Consider the following 16,632-nt stretch of genomic DNA (forward strand, 5'->3'; position numbering starts at 1 on the left):
AAATCTGTGCTAACCACCTCAAGGAGGGTCAGTATCCACACAGATACTGTGGAAAAACAAAGGACTTAATTATTGGACATTTCTCCGCAGCTGAAATTAAAAATAGTTTCCAGCTAATGAAAAACACAATCAGAAAGTTCCACTTGTGAGGCCTTTACTGAGGTCTCACTTCATCAGATCTGTAGTCTGACAGAGCCGACCGATCACGGACAGATGAGCCACTAAGGCAGTCATAGTAAGAATAAAATTGCTAGCATTTACTGAGCATTTCCTCGTGCTAGGTACTGTCCTAAACCCTTTGACTTGTACTAACTTAATTCCTACCACAACTTTGAGATGTGGAGCTATAGTTAATCCTCCTTTTGCATATAAAGAAATATAAGCACCAAGAGAGAAAGTACAGTAACTCTGAGATAAAGACCACAAGCTCACTGCTCTGGCTTCAGGACCCCTGTCCTCAATCACTTTATTATTTCCGGCACAGCAGGCACACTGCCACTCAGCCAGGCCACAGACGACTGTACCACAGTCCCAGACTGCCCTCCAGAGGCATGTGTTCCAACAAGCTCTTCAGAGGAGCAGGTTTACCAACCAACTGGTTTAACATAAAAACACTGAAGTTGGAGACAAAGGACATGGAACTAAGTTAAGGCTTTAATACCCTAACTAGTCCTGAGTTAAAAAATTTAAAAGCTACAGATTCCTCATTTGCCATATGAAGAGACTGGATCAGATAATTTCTACGAAGTGTTCTAGATCCACAACAGTTTAATCGTGAATAATAAAGAGGTGTAAGCCCTGGCTGGCGTAGCTCAGTGGATTGAGCGCTGGCTGCGAACCAAAGTGTCACAAGTTCGATTCCCAGTCAGGGTACATGCCTGGGTTGCAGGCCATGACCCCCAGCAACCGCACAGTGATGTTTCTCTCTCTCTCTCTCTCTATCTATCTCTATCTCTCTATCTCCCTCCCTTCCTTCTCTAAAAATAAATAAAATCTTTAAAAAAAAAAGAGGTGTAAACATTAAATGTGTTATTAGCTGAGTTAGAGAGAACTAAAATTCTTACTTACCCTGTTTACTGTGGACGCGAGTGCCTGCAGAACGGCCACTTTGTCCCTGAGAACAAGAACCACAGGTTAACCCACCCCAGGCCTTTTCACACACACAAAGGAACTAGTGATTCTACTCTCAGGATGAATTGGCCAATAACAAAGTTCAGGTCTCAAATAAAGCCAGTTCTTGTATCTCAAGGTCACTAAAATAGTAAGAGAAACTGTCTAGTTCTTTTGCCTAAAGGTGGTAAGCACACATTCCTACTATGCTTTCCCTACCCCCCTACCTACCCTAAAACCATCACCCAGGGCTAGGGATTTCTACCCTCATCTGCTACAACTGTGTCTGTCCTGAATCTTATTTCCTCCTATCCATTTTCCTATGAATTTTCCATACCTTTCTGAACTCTCGACTTCATTATTTGAATTGGCAGCTCTTAATTCAGATGTGTATGAGAATAAATCACATGCTGTACTCTAGACCTACTGAATGAGAACCTCCAAGTTCCACTGAAAGCTGTCACATACATTACTACTGAATTCCCAGATGATCCTGATATACCTTCCTGGTTTAGAACAAACACCTCAACTATAACCTTTCTCTGAGTGGTGTGGCTCAGATGGTGGGCATCGTCCAGCAAAGCAAAAGGTCAAGGGTTTGATTCCTAGTCAGGGCACATGCCTGGATTGTGGGTTCGGTTCCAGGTTGAGGTGCATATGTGGTGGCAGTGGCAGACAGATGTTTCTCTCTCACATCAATGTTTCTCTTCCCTCTCTTTTTCACTCCCTTCCCCTCTCTCTAAAAATAAATTAATTAATTTTAAAAAACTTCAGATCACCTGTCCATTATGCCCATGGGTACAGACCTTTACTCAACTTCTGAAAAAGGAGGTTCTTCAGAATAACTGACAGGATAATTTGGTTACAAATATTTTGACTTTATGTGTTTCATTTCCATAAGGGAAATAAAGAATAAATTTAATAAACCCAAACTTAAATATATTTAATGTATTAATGATAGAAGTCAAAAGAACATACAGGAAATTGTATATTACATCAAGGCCAAGTAATTCCCTGATATATATCATCCATGGGTTTTCTATTCATTTTAAAAGTCACATTTTTGTAATTTCAGCAAGAGACAAAGGAATTCTCTCCTCTGAGCATTCTCTAATAAAATCTACACATTTCAGTCTTATCAACTCAGTCTTCATAACATACTAAATAAATGCAGTGAAAAAATTATGACATTCAGATTACACTAGTTCTCTTTTTTAAAGGGTTATTTTAAAAAACAACCTCAACACATTGTCCTTAAACAATAAATTAGAACATTGCAGGTTATGCTACAATGGTATCATCTCGTATCCCTTCCTACTCTACTGTGAGTTTGGTGTTTGCATTTCCAGAACTTTTTAAGGTACTTTTACATATAACTACCACCATAAAAAACATATACTGTCATCCTGTATGTGCCTTCTAAGTTTGACTGTATTATCCATGTTACTACATGCAAATCTAATTTTAATTCCTTTAAATGTTACATTGCATAATAACCATTTTTATTATCCACTCAGTCATCAATGGGCACTTGGGCTGGCTCAACTTGTTACTATTCCCAAGTTATAGAGAAATGTCTCACCCATGTCTCTGGGTATATCCTCAAGTGTTCCTCTAGAATGTCTAACCAGTAAGGTATACACATTTTAAACTGCAATTCTGCCAAATTTCTCTCCAAAATTTTGTTCCAATTGACTGGCCTATCAACACATTTATTTGAGCACCCTCTCCTTGCCAATCTGCTAAGTTTTAATATCCATTTCTTTTATGAGCCCAGTTACCTATGCATTGATCATAACTGGGCTCCCTGCTCACCCTAAAATAACTACATAATTCAGATTAACCTGTTCAAAACACCTTATCATGTCACGTTTACATATGAAAACTTGCAATGACTCTCTACAATTTGTTAAGGTCTTCTATGGCACCTGAGTGATCTGGGAAACCACACCCTCACATCATGCTTCATTATCTAAAATAAGGTGACAGTAACATACAGTTTTTTTTTAAAAGATTTTATTTATTTAGAAAGAGAGGAAGAAAAGGAGAAAGAGAGGGAGAGAAACATAATGTGTGGTTGCCTCTCACATGCCCCTTTCTGGGGACCTGGCCCGCAACCCAGGCATGTGCCCTGACTAGGAATCGAATTGGTGACCTTTTGGTTCACAGGCCAGTGCTCAATCCACTGAATCATTCCAGACATGGCTCCTTTTCTTTTCTTGAAAATAATTTTTCTTTTTTTTTTTTAAAGAATTTCTCATATGGTTGGGAGACCAAAGTATTACCTTTACAGTCTTTAATGAGATAAAATAAATGAGGTGGACTACAAAATGTAGCCTTTTTAATTCATTGGATAAATCCTTGAACAAATTGCCCTATTTATTCAATATTTGTTGACTACCTAAGAACTAAAACTTCTTCACAAAAATTCTTATAATAGTGATATTGAAGGCATTTAAAGGCCCCCTCAAAAAGCCAAGTCTTCTTTGAGTGTGATCTGAAGACTAAAGTGATCTAAAGAAAAAGCTTTCTTAATTACGAAACTATTCATCATTACTGCCAAAGATGGCTGGGATAAATTGAATGTGCAAAAAGGAAACGAGTACTAGCTTTAATCCCACTACTCAGAGGCAAGTGATTTAATCTCTCTGCCATAGTAAAAGGTGGACAATGATAGTACTTACTTCAAAGGATTAGGTAAGCATTTGATTAGTGCCTGCCATTGTCAGAGCTCAGTAGGTAATAACTATGAAAGTTCTAGAATATGACATTTTTATATAAATTATGCATATTTATTTAGCTTGGTGGAATTGATTTATTAGATGAACTGTTCTAGACTTAGCTTTTAACTTTTAATTACTATATAGTATTTTATTATATCCAGGTTCATTCTGTCTTCCTTGACCTTAGAATCAGAACCAATCTAAGACTAGCAGTAAACATATTCACAAGTGAGTCATTTTTGTGAATACCATTCAAAGTACAAAGCATTTTATCAGCCTCTATTCCTGAGGAAAGTACTACGAGGAATACAAAAAGGGGAGCTTTTGGAAGATATGCTCAGATGGCTATGATCTAGTTCAGTCCTGAGCATGTTTTATACTTTGTAACTTATATTACATGTATATATAATTTATGATTAGAAGCAACACAGGATATGATATAAATCAAGAGTGGTTGTATTGCAATAGCCAAGGTGAATTTTACTGATAAGGTACAAATTTACCCATACCTTAAAATGAGTGAGATTATTTTATTAGTATCAAAATCACTAGGAATTCTGTTTAAAATGCATATTCTTCCAAGCAATTCTCATGAACCTTAAACTACGAGACCCACAGAACACAATCATGATGTGGTTGGTGGGAGGAGGCCAAGCAGGCAGGCCTGTGAAAAATGCTTTGTTAGAATAGAGGAAGTAAGATAGTTGATACAAAACACTGGTCAGCAAACTAAGGCCAATTTTTTCTTTACAGCTCATAAGCAAGAATGGTTTTCACATTTTTATAGTTATTCAAGTTGCAGTGTCAATTAAAATTTTTCTGGAAGACAGCCTCACTCATTTGACTCATTTGATAATATATTGTCTGTGGCTATTTTTATGGTACACTGGCAGAACTGAATTGTTGCAACAGAGTCCCTGTAGCCTGTGAAACCTAAAATATTTACTCTCTGTCCCTTTGCAAAAAAAAAAAAAAAAAGTGACTGATAGAGTTTTTCTGATAGAGATCCTCTGAATTCCAGGTTCATGATTCATGCTCTTAGACTTGGAAGAAGCTGTTAAGAACTACACATTAGACCTGGCTGATGTGGCTCAGTGGATTGAGTGCTGACCTAGGAACCAAAGGGTTGCCAGTTCAATTCCCAATCAGGGCACATGCCTGGGTTGTGGGCCAGGTACCCAGCTGGGGGCAATTAAGAGGCCACTTACGGATGTATCTCTTGTGCATCAATGTTTCACTCCCTCTCTTTTTCCCTTCCTCCCTCCCTCTCTAAAAGTAAATAAATAAAATCTTAAAAAAAAAAAAGAATTATATTCATGATTAATCACTATTATATAAACATTAACCCAAACAGTACAGCAAGTCTTTCGACTCTTAGGTAAATCTAATTCCCCATTCTCTCACTACTCTCTGCCTTCCTCTTTTATGTTCTTTTAAACTCCCAAGTTTTTCCTCCCTCAACTGTTTCCTTCACAAGAATGCACTCCACTGCTCTCCCTGTCACTGCATCCTTATCTAACAATGTTTTGCTCGTAATAAGCACTTAGCCACTTGATGAATAAACAATGACCAAATACTCACCAAGTTTTCCGTTTTGGAATGACTACTTCAATTCCTTAATGTGAAAAATAAAACAAAGTGAATCAATTCTCTAATACTACTACTACAAATAAGTACAATGTATTAATATAAAAACTGAATTATTTCAACATATTTCTATATACCTGTTACATCAGCTCCTTCACCTTTTGGGAGGGTTGCACTTCCAGAATAAAATCTGCCAAAAACAAAAGTTCTGAAGTAAATACTCGATGAGGTTCCCACCTCACCTCCACCAATGTGCACTTTGAGCTCAAATTTTCCAATTACTATGGATCAAAACAAAGAGCTAATTCATGCCAATGCACACTGAGAAGACATGGTCTCTACACCAAGTTCAAAACCATTACAAAATAGATATAAGATATGGACACAATGAGTTCAAATTTTTTTTTAACCAGGCAACCTCATTAAATAAAATCAGGAAAAAAAGGAAAACTTTATTAATATGTAAACAACTGAACAGCCGATTTGAAATATAAGGGACTTTCAACATTGGGAATCTAAAACACTAAAGTTGAAAGAAACAATTCAATGAACTAATTTTATATCGATAATGCCCTAATAATATATAAAAGTCTACCTACTTAAAGCAATCGGGGCAAATTAAGATCACCACAGCCTTTCCATCCACTTCCTTCAACAATCAGGAAAGTAGCAAATAGTATGTCCTAATTTAAACTTATAACTATTTTTTTAAAATCCAAAACTCAGAATCACTGACCCACGATTGAGTATTAAGATTTTCTGACCACACTAAAAAACCGTCACTATACCACAGATAATGTGCACTACTACCTTGTGTACTGCCTTCTTAAGTGGCATTGGTATCATTAAAAAAACTATGAAGATTTTTTTTTAACAATCTCTCTCTACCAGGGATCAACTCTTTCAAATCATGCTGTTTCTTATGACATCAGGACTCACAGATCACAACTATCTTTGACAACGATTAAATTCTGAGATGTCCTAAATTAAATTACAGCGGGCGGGAGACTGAAAGGGACGAAAAGGGGTGGCGTTCATCAACTACCTTTACTTTGGATAAGACTTAAGAGTCCCTCTTGATTGGTGAAAATGAAAGCAAATAATTATTTTACAAAACTGGAATTGCTAACAGCCACACTAACTTCAGTGCTGGGTCCTCGAGAGGATCTAGTCTGGTCGACAGTTCTAATTCTTGGGTAGGCCAGCCAACCAATAAATATCTTCCTAATAAATGCGTTTCGCTCTGTTTACAAGGACGCACACCTTGGGGTCCTGGAGCACGCGGCTACAAGGCTCATGCGCATTACACAGCACTGTGCTTCTTCCGCAGCTTTCGGGGGGGAAAGGGGATATACAGGACTAGGTTGACACCTGGGTCTTCCTCATGAGTTCCTTAAGCTTCTCTCACCTACAGCTACGGGCCCGTCCAAGTGCACTTGCCCGCCGACTCGTCAGCGGTAGGGAAAGCCTGCAGCGGACCCCCAGCCAGCGAGCCGATGTCGCTGCCGCCATTTTTGGCTCTTCGCACTGGATTTTGGGAAAGCATGCCTTCCACCTACTGGTTCACCAATGCCGGGGTGCGAGGGGGGGAGGTGGGCGGGAATAGCTCGGCTATTGGCTGAGACAGAACAAGGCGAAACAATCATAAAAGAGATTACAAGCTCAAGGTTTAACTTCATCACGAAAGTTAAACGCTCAATACGCTTCCATTTCCTCGAAGAAATTTTCTAAAACGATAATTTTAATGCCACATATCTTCAGTTGTTTTCACAATAAGAGGGCTAGTGAGAGTCGTGAAATTATCTTCCTCCCCCCCAAGAGAGGAAATGGTCTCGTCCACGTAAATCTCATCCCAGCGAGCATTTCGCGCGCACAAGTGCAGTTTAAATCACGTGGAGATTGAGAGCTTGTGGCTATGTAAAGGATTTAGTGGTAGTGTTTGGAAGTTCTCTTTGGGCGTTAGAACTCGAAACTGACCTGGAGGATGTTGGGCTCAAAAAACATGCCCTGGCGGCGGCTGCAGGGCATTTCCTTCGGCATGTATTCGGCCGAAGAGCTCAAGTAAGTAGTTGGAATCGTGCGGGGCTTGTCTCCTTGGTTCGGCGCCCCTATAAACTACTATTCCCGAAAGGTCTTGCACCCAGTTTATTCTCTGAGTCCATGGCTTTCGTGCGCGTGGCCTGCTGGGACCGGTAGTTCCAGGAACGTCCAGCTGGCCTGCACTACCTAGAACCCGGTGGGGCTGCGAAAAAGTTTGCGCTGGGAGGAGATGTCCAGATTGCAGTGTTATAATCCGCCAGTCTTCTCGTTAATTTATCAGCGTTTGTGAAGTTATTGTAGTGTCTCTGAAATGGTTAGTTAAGCATATAATTAGTCTCTTGTCTATAAAATAATGGTCCTTCACGACTCAGGCCAGGCCACAGCTTTTCATTGCTAGGAACCCCTAAATTTTCCATCTAGTTACTAACTCGAGGGGACTCTAGTCCTCATTTTGATCACCTTAGCATTTGACAGTCTTGACCACACCCTTGAAACTTGCCTCTCTTCCAGAATCTGATTGTCTTCAGGTTCTTCTGCTTCTGTGATAAGTACTTCTTCCTTACTCGATCAGTTTATCAACCCACTAATATTTATTGATCTTTCCGTTTTTGTCTGGCAGTATGCTATGCGTTGATGACTCATTGGTGAACAAAGTCATTGCACTCATGATTTGTATTCGAATGTGTTTCAAGCTCCTTAGCTGATTACTCTTTTCTTTAAATCTTGGTGTTCCTTGAGCTTTTGTTCTGGACGCACTGCCTTTCTTGACTTAAATGTCATCCCTTTGGTTTCATGACAGTTTCACCACTTTCATGATTGATGTTCTCAAATTTAAGTCTCCAGCCAAAATTTCTTTGTCTGATTTTCAGACTCATTTATTCAGCTGTTTTCTGGATATTTCTATTTGAATGTAACACAGAGATCTTAAACTCATATGCCAAAAGCCCCTCCAAAAGGGTACCTAGTCTAGTGCAAAATGGTCACTAGTATTTTGTGACTGGAAAATAATTCTAGACCTGTTTTTCCTGACAGCTCATTTATTTGTTGGACTCTTACTGTGTGTCACCTATGTAACTATTTGTTCTGTACCCCCCTTTCATCACTACTGCTACTACCTTTGATCACACCCTTTTCTCTTGTTTAAAATATCTTTTCTTTCTATCTTACACCTGTCCAATTCATCTTTCATATAACTGTCAAAATTACTCTTCCAAAGTGTAAATGTGATCATGCTTCTTAAAATATGAATATGTCACCCGTAAATGCATCCAGAGGCTCTACATTTTGCTCAGGTAAAGGGTTATTTATTAGCTTAGCCTACAGGTTTTCTTATGATGAGGCCCATGCAGATTTTAGCTGTAACATTATCCATCCCCTAGCCCTAGGCATACTAAACTATTTGCACATTCCAAAATCTGCCATCAGTTTTCAACATCTGGACCTCTTGACAGACTGTTTTCTCAGCATACAGTGTCCTGTGCTTCCATCTGTCTCTTTCCTCCACCCTCAGCAGACACACACAGAGTATCTCTGCTACTCTTAAGGTTTGGCTCAACCTCATGTACAGTTGTTTATCATGATGCTTCAGTCACTTTTTGTGCTCTTCATATTTCTGTCTCCCTCTACTATCCTTGAGCTTCCTGTGTGTCTCATTCCTTTCTTATACCCTCAACTCTGGTTGAGTAAATGGATAAATAAACTCCTAAGCACCAACTCTGTTAACTTTGGGAATAGTATGCTAGCCCAGAAATTGTTGTGATATCACCACCAGCCATCAGTACAATTTCATCCAAAAGCAAAAGTGTTTTAGGTTGCTTGAATTAAAAAAGAAAAAAAATTGTGGAGCTTTCATACAAGAAACTACATGAGCAAATTTATACCCATTATGAACATTGTAGACTTAATGTATGTTTAGGGTTGAGAAATTTCAATAATTATGACACCTTTTATTGTGCTAATTTCTAATAGCTTTCCATCTTGCTTGGAGGAAAAGCCAAGACCTTAAAATGGCCTGGAAGGCCATTCTGGCTACTGCTACTTCTCTGAACTCACCTCTATTCCTGCCATCCTGGCTTCCTTGCTGTTCTCAGAGCATCATAGACACACATCCACCCCAAGACCTTTCTACTCTCTACTGCTTCCCTACTGCTTTCTACTCCCTACTGTTTTAAAGCCTTCTGCCCAGGTGACTGCATGACTTACTCCCTCATCTTCTTCAGGCCTTTACTCAAGTATAGTACATCCTTCTTAGTATGAGCTTCCCTGACTACTGGCCCACCCTATCATCCTTCCCCTTTCCTGCTTTACTTTTTTCCGCTTTCTGCCATTTAACAGACTCTCTACTTATTTTGGCTTCTGTCGGCCTGTCTTTCTCCAATAGAATGTAAGGCCCCTGACTACAGAGACCCTTGTCTGTTTTCCAGCAAAAGTGTGTCCGGCACTTAGTAAGCATTCAGTAGATATACTTGTCAGGCTCACGCGTGAGTGGATGAGGGAGCCATCTATTCAGCACTTGGCACTTTCAGTTCTTATTGCAGCCATTTGTGGTGGTGTCTGCAGTTACGAGAGGAAATTCTGGTCCAGAGAATAAAGTGACTCTAGGAAGCAGGTAAGGTCTAACCCGAGTCTTAGTCTCAAGCTCCTTTCTCTTCAGTGCAATCCTTGCTGGTTACCCCTCCTCTCCATCCCATTCCTGCCACGGTTGGAGGGACTTTACTTTCTCCTTTTCCCCAGAAAAGAGACAGCCTTTGTTCCAAGCACTGTATTTTATATGCGCTATCTTCCGATCACCGTAATTAAGCTGTGGCATTGGAAAATTTTTAGGTGAGAAATAAAGCTAAGCAGTTTGTCCAAGGTTATCCAGTTCACAGTTGCAAGTGGGCTTCAGGATTGGGGTAAGAGACCACACATACAACATGGAGTTCTCATGTCATTAGCTTACTTGCTTACTAGCAAAGTGACCATGCAGACAAGAGCCAATCAACAAGTCTCCATGTAGCCTCCCTTGTCCCTCAAGAGTGACACTGGTCATGCAAAGTAGGGTCTTCTGGATCTGTTCTTAGTTCTTGAGGCACCACCATCATTTTACACTCAGTTCATAAGTCACCGTTGAACTTAACAGTGTCTTCAGGCTTCATGAAAGGGAATGTCTGTGTTGGTAGGGGCCTCTTCTCCTACCGGTTAGGCCTCACTCACAGGATGATTAAAGCAGGAGAGTGTGGTCAGTACCCAGGGTTCCTGATCAGTGACTGCTGCTAGCTTCCCAGTGTTCTAGAAAACCCACTCCCCTGTTCTCTCTCCTAGGTGGGAGCAGATGTTCTCACCCCCAAACATGTTTTTTCTAAGTGCTCCTCCTATTCTGCCAGGCGCCCAGGTGTGAAAGGAGCTCTGTGTTGTAGTACCAGGGGCAGCAAGAAGACTGACAACAGCCTTCCTAATGTCAGGGAAGTTGTTAGTTTGGGTGTGTATATCTTGGAGACCGTCTACACCCTAGTTATCTTCTGAGAGCCAAAGTCTGCCTCACCACAGAGAAAGACTGAGGATGAGGACAAAAAATTCATTCAGTTTTGGGTGTGAGCCATTTGTGTTGCCTTTATAAGTGTAGGATGTAAGTCTTCCTCCAGTTAGCATAGGTCTGTGCTGGCTTCACCTGACCACTCTTTTTCCATCTTGTAGATTCTGGGCAAGGAAAGTGAAGTACCAACTTACAGAACAAGATGGAAAGAACGTGATAGATAGTGGTGAAAGACTTTGCACTAAGGCCTAATTGTTTGCATTTGCCTTACACAGTAAATGTTTTCCTTATTTATAATTCCAGTCAAGTTTTGAAGCTCAGTGTAAAATGAATGAGAAGGGAACACCAGTGAATGTTTATACAGATCTGAAGGAGAAGGACTTAGCCTATAGGTAGTAGAAGAAAGCACCATAGACAAGAACTTCTCATTAAAAAATTTTAAATTCATTGAAACATTTTAAACTACGCAAACAAAGATGAGAGAAAATATTTACAAATATATATCTGAGAAAAGACTAGTGTACAGATTACATAAAGTTTTCTTACAATTCAGTGATAAAAAGGTAAATAACCCAGTTAAAAAATGGGTAAAGTTTTTGAATACACATTTTTCCAAAGAGGATGTTCAATAGGTGCAAGAAAAAAATGCTCAGCATCATTATTCATCAGGGAAATGCAAATCAAAACCACGGAGAGATACTTCATCACACTGACTAGGGTGGCCAGAATCAAAAGGTCGGGTAGCAAAAAGTGGTGGTGGGGATGTGGGGAAATCAGAGTCACTGTGCACTGCCAGGGGGAATGCACAATGGTGCAGCTGCTTTGGCGAACAGTTGGGCAGTTCCTCAAAAAGTTAAACGTACAGTGATCATGTGACCCAGCACTTCCACTCCTAGGCATATATCTAAATGGAATGGAAAAATATATCCACACAAAAACTTGTCTGCCATGTTCTTATTGTTATTATTCATAATAGCCAAAGGGTAGAACTAACCCAAATGTCCATCAGCTGGTGGATGGATAAATAAAATATGGCAAGTCAATACAGTGAACTATTACTTGGCAATTTTAAAGAAGTACAGAATCATACAACATGGATGAACCTTAAAAACGGTCAAATAAAAAGAAGCTAGTTACAAAGGACCACATATTTTATGATCCATTTATGTGAAATTTCCAAAATAGGCAAATCTCAGGAGACGAAAAGTAGATGAGTCATTGCCTAGGACTGATGAGGGAGGAGGAGAGGATGGAGAGTGACTGCTCCTGGGTACTGGTTGTGGAAATCTAAAATCGATTGTGGTTGTGGCTGCGTGACTGTGGGTACACTGAAAAATGCTGAGTGTGCACTTAAATGGATGCACGGTATGGTACGTGAGGTGTCTCTCAACAAAGCTGTTAAAGAATTTACATATATTAACCTGGTAAGAACAGATACTACACTTGATCTTAGCCAAAAGGCTGAGAAGCGATGCTAAAGAATTTATAAACCGTGTATGAAAAATGAAAAAAGGTAAGTTATAAACTAGGGAAAATATTTGCCACCATGTTAGTAAAAGATTAGTGTCCTCATGTGGGAGGAGCTCATGTAGAGCAATAATGAAAAAATTTAAGGTTTTAATTTAGAAAATAAGTGAATGACTGAAACAGCTTTAAAAAAAAAGAAATACCTGAATAAAAAGTTAATTAAGATGACAATTGGGTAGCATTTCCCCGCCTCTTACATTGGGAAAGATTTTTTTAAGTACAAAGATTCAGTGCTGACCTACTATAAAACAGCCTGCTGTCACCCCACCGTTTCTGGAATGCAAGCCTTGCAGCCTCGTTTGGTTCATGTTTTCCATGCCACTGAAGAAATTGTTATATTTTTAGGAAATAAAAGGTTGAATTATTCCTATGCAAAAATCTTTGCATAGATAGGTATTATAAGCTTATAATAGAGCTTGGGTAAATGAATTATATTAATTGCCTTATAATGAAAGATTTTGCAACTCTTAAGAATTATGTTCCCAAAGAATTTTTGGTGATGTAAAACACTCAATGTTAAATGACAGTGGACACAAGCAATGTTAAAAATACCAGATGATCCCAGTTAACACTTCTTTAAAATGTACCCACAGAAAAAAAACTCACGAATGTTGTCTAGGTTGTGAGCTTCGGATGATTTCTTTGTCCATGCCTTTATTTTCTAAATCAGAAAAAAAAGAATGTGATAAAGCAAACTTGGCATGAGCGTGATTTTGGTCAAAGAAGTTAGGCATCCTGTGGGTGCCTTCTTTAAACCAAACGTAAAATACTGTGATGAAATCTCTAATAAAGCAGGTTATAGTTCTCAAAGGTTTGCATGTTTGTATTTACTGTGCCTCAATTTACTGCACAGGGATTATTGAGTCACCTTCCCTTTACTGAACTTGTGAGCTTTAGATTTCATCTGGCCGGTACCCTCCTGTTCCCCAACCCTTTCGCCTCCCCTCTCGCCCGGGTTGGCTGTCACCTGGGTAAGATCACCAAGCTGCCCAGAGCCTGCTGGTGTCCCCCTCTGGGAAATGCATGTAGTGATGCCTATCTCAGAGGGTTAAGATCAAGACCAAGCGCTGCTTGCAAAGCATTTGATTTGTTTAATTGTTTTGAGAAAGAGAGAAATGTCGATTTGTCATTCCACTTATTCATGCATTCATTGGTTGGTTGTCGTATGTGCCCTGACCCGGGATTGAACCTGCAACCTTGGCATATCTGGATGATGCTCCAGCCAACTGAGCTACCTGGCCAGGGCTTTAAGAAAAAATTTTTTAATGGTTTTATTTATTTATTTTTAGAGGGAGTGGAAGGGAGAAGGAAAGAGAGCTAGGGAAACATCAGTGTGTGAGAGAAACATCAGTGGGTTGCCTCTCAGCCCGCAACCCAGGCATGTGCCCTGCCTGGAAATAGAAGCAGCGACCCTTTGGTTCACAGGCCAGTACTTAATCCACTAAGCCACACCAGCCAGGGCTAACTCCTTTTTAAAAGTCTTCTAATATACTCAGTGCAAGATTTGCACCAAGTCTGTTTTTTAATCATTTGACACTCTTATTTATTCAGCATATATATATTGAGCAAGTATTGTGTGCAGTCTCATTGCTACGTGCTGAGTGCAGTAGTGAGCACAGTAGACACAGATTCTGCCCTCCAGAGCTGTCAGCGTGTCTGAGGAAACACACTAAATCATCACTTTACTGTGAAGTCAAGTAACCTAAGTTTTCCCTTGGTCTTTTTATCTCCGTAGGAAGTTAAGTGTTAAATCCATCACAAACCCTCGGTACCTGGACAGCTTGGGGAACCCATCGGTCAACGGCCTATATGATTTAGCTCTGGGCCCTGCGGATTCCAAAGAGGTCTGCTCCACCTGCGTGCAGGACTTCAACCACTGCTCCGGCCACCTGGGCCACATCGAGCTCCCGCTCACTGTGTATAATCCTCTCCTCTTCGACGTACGTTCTACCCTAGACCGCCCTGGATGCGTGGGTCTCAGGGCTGCTGGAAGGATTTGTGAGGCTGCCTTCCCCACAAGAGGGGGCTGAGGATGTTGACTCCTGACACTTTGGGTTAAAATGCTCTTTATTATGAGATTATAAACCTGGAGGAGCCAAATCCAGTACATTCAGCTTGGCCTCTAGCCCTAACTAAGTGAATGTCAGTTTGGTTCCATTTGAGAAGAGCCACAGGTTGGTTCTGTTCACAGGAGGGGAAGAACGCATTCATCCATCCCCTGTGCCATTTGTTTCAGCAGCTTGACACCCTGCAGAAGTCCAGGGGGAGCCACCCTGGCAGTAGAGGGACCTGTAGAGTTCTGCAAGCCTCCCTCAGGTTTCAGGTGACTTTGTAGGCTCTTGCTTGGTGGCAAGAGCAGCAAAGCCCGGAATACCCGAGGGTGAGCTAAGAATGAAGCTCCCGTGTAGAGTCCTACTTGGTTACCTGGCCTCCAGGAGTTGTTTTAAGCTGTACAGGTGATAGCATACATGGACATGATTTTTGCCTGTTAATCATATCAAAGAAAGAGAATTGTCTTAATTAAATATTAAATATTTGACTAGTATTAGGTATTTAGTTAAATGCTAAATATATGGCTAAATTTGGTATTTGGTACTTAGTTAAATAAAATAAAGGTAGTTCCCTACCTCAGACCCAAAGTAAATTTCAAATTTTAATGGATTAAAATGAAATCGTAGAGAACATGTAGAGGAATAGCTATCAGGTTCTTAGGGTCACAAAGACCTTTCTAGATACATAGGGGAAGAGGAATTCTTATGGGAACAAACTGACTCCTTAAAATAAAAAAAAAAATCGGAAGTACATTGAAAATAGTCCTGGCTACTCCATCTCTTTCTAAATGTCCTGCTTCTTTCTACTCCTTCTCTTCAGAAACTCTACTTGTTGCTCCGGGGCTCCTGTTTGAACTGCCACATGCTGACTTGTCCCCGGGCTGTGATTCACCTCCTCGTCTGCCAGCTGAGAGTGCTGGAAGTTGGAGCCCTGCAAGCAGTGTACCAGCTGGAAAGAATTCTCAGCAGGGTAGGTGGGTGGTGGCTGTCACTGAAACCGGGCAGTCCCAGTGCTGGGAATCAGCTGTTTGCGTGTTGTCCCTAAGAACAGTCACCAGAGTGCTGGATCTTATATCTTCTCACTGGTGTGAAAACATGAAGCCATAGATTCATTGAAGAAATGTTCATGAAAACAACATAGAAATACCATTTTGCCCATTGGAGAGCTTTGTCTTTCCTGGACTCAAGATGCATCTCTTTGGTCTCTTTTAATGTAGGATGTTCCAATTTAGAAAATTCTTTTATATGATGTTGAGTGTTATTTTGAAGAACTTAACACTTGTAGGTTTTCTCACATTCTGAAATTGTCTGATTATTTCTTTTCTAATTTCACGCTTTGGTAAGAATACAACCTACATGATATAGGATACTTTGTATTGCATCATCTTAGGAGGTAAAAGCTGTCTTTAAGGTATTCTCAGTAATCCTTAGTACGATAACTTGGATAGTAATCAAACTCTTCTGTAGAGCTTTTTTTTTTCTATGTGATTAATAATTGCATCAGATTTTCTGGTACTATTGTAAATATCTTACTTAAAATCCCTTTTTTGTTGATGAAAATACTACTCATTTTTGTATATTGATTTTTGTGTGGAACAACCTGGCAAAAACATCTCATCAGTTCTGATACTTTATCTGTACATTCTTTTAGATTTTCAACACTGTCATTGCCTGTGAATGACAGCCGTTTTATTTCTTCCCAATCCTTACATGTCCTGTTTCTCTTTCTTACCTCATTTTGGTGGCTAGGATCTACATTACTGTGTCAAAGGGGTACCATGCATCCTTGTCTTGTTTCTCCTCACAGAGGGAAACTTCTCATCTTCCCTCTTCTCCTTCCCTTTCCTGAATAATTCTGTCTTAAAGACCTTAGGTGGGCAGAGCTGATAGGAGTCTACTCGGAGGTGTGGCCTGGTGTGGGTTGTTGGAGTCCAGGCTAGATGAGAGAAGCACTCAAGGGGAGAGAGCATCTCTGCACGTGTGGGCAGCCCACCGTGGAATGTCAGAGTCCAGACAGAGTGAGGAGAATGTGCATTTGGAGTGAAGGCATTCAAAGGCACGGGAAGTGAGCAGCCAAGTC

General features: G+C 40.2%; 2 protein-coding genes and 1 pseudogene across 3 annotated transcripts in view; 1 reads left to right on the forward strand and 2 right to left on the reverse strand.

The window, feature by feature from the left end:
* The window catches only part of PTCD3 (pentatricopeptide repeat domain 3), a 29,171-nt gene extending 22,221 nt beyond the window's left edge, over positions 1–6,950 (reverse strand). The window contains exons 1-4 of one of the 2 annotated variants that reach the window (XM_045828473.1): positions 6,829–6,950; positions 5,558–5,610; positions 5,415–5,448; positions 1,069–1,114 (exon numbers count right to left, since the gene is read on the reverse strand). In XM_045828473.1, the coding sequence (XP_045684429.1) occupies positions 1,069–1,114; positions 5,415–5,448; positions 5,558–5,610; positions 6,829–6,932 (237 nt within the window). In that variant the 5' untranslated portion in view covers positions 6,933–6,950. The other variant, XM_045828474.1, reaches the window with a different exon arrangement.
* A 357-nt stretch (positions 6,951–7,307) lies between these two features.
* POLR1A (RNA polymerase I subunit A) overlaps positions 7,308–16,632 on the forward strand; it is an 88,202-nt gene continuing 78,877 nt past the window's right edge. The window contains exons 1-3 of the mRNA XM_045827947.1: positions 7,308–7,481; positions 14,237–14,441; positions 15,373–15,522. Of these exons, the coding sequence (XP_045683903.1) occupies positions 7,405–7,481; positions 14,237–14,441; positions 15,373–15,522 (432 nt within the window). The 5' untranslated portion in view covers positions 7,308–7,404. The remainder of the gene's footprint in view (positions 7,482–14,236; positions 14,442–15,372; positions 15,523–16,632) is intronic.
* On the reverse strand, positions 12,349–12,447 carry LOC123812322 (annotated as a pseudogene).

The sequence above is a fragment of the Phyllostomus hastatus genome, unplaced genomic scaffold (assembly GCF_019186645.2).
Source record: "Phyllostomus hastatus isolate PE091 unplaced genomic scaffold, TTU_PhHast_1.1 phas_scaffold_78, whole genome shotgun sequence".
Taxonomy (NCBI): domain Eukaryota; kingdom Metazoa; phylum Chordata; class Mammalia; order Chiroptera; family Phyllostomidae; genus Phyllostomus; species Phyllostomus hastatus.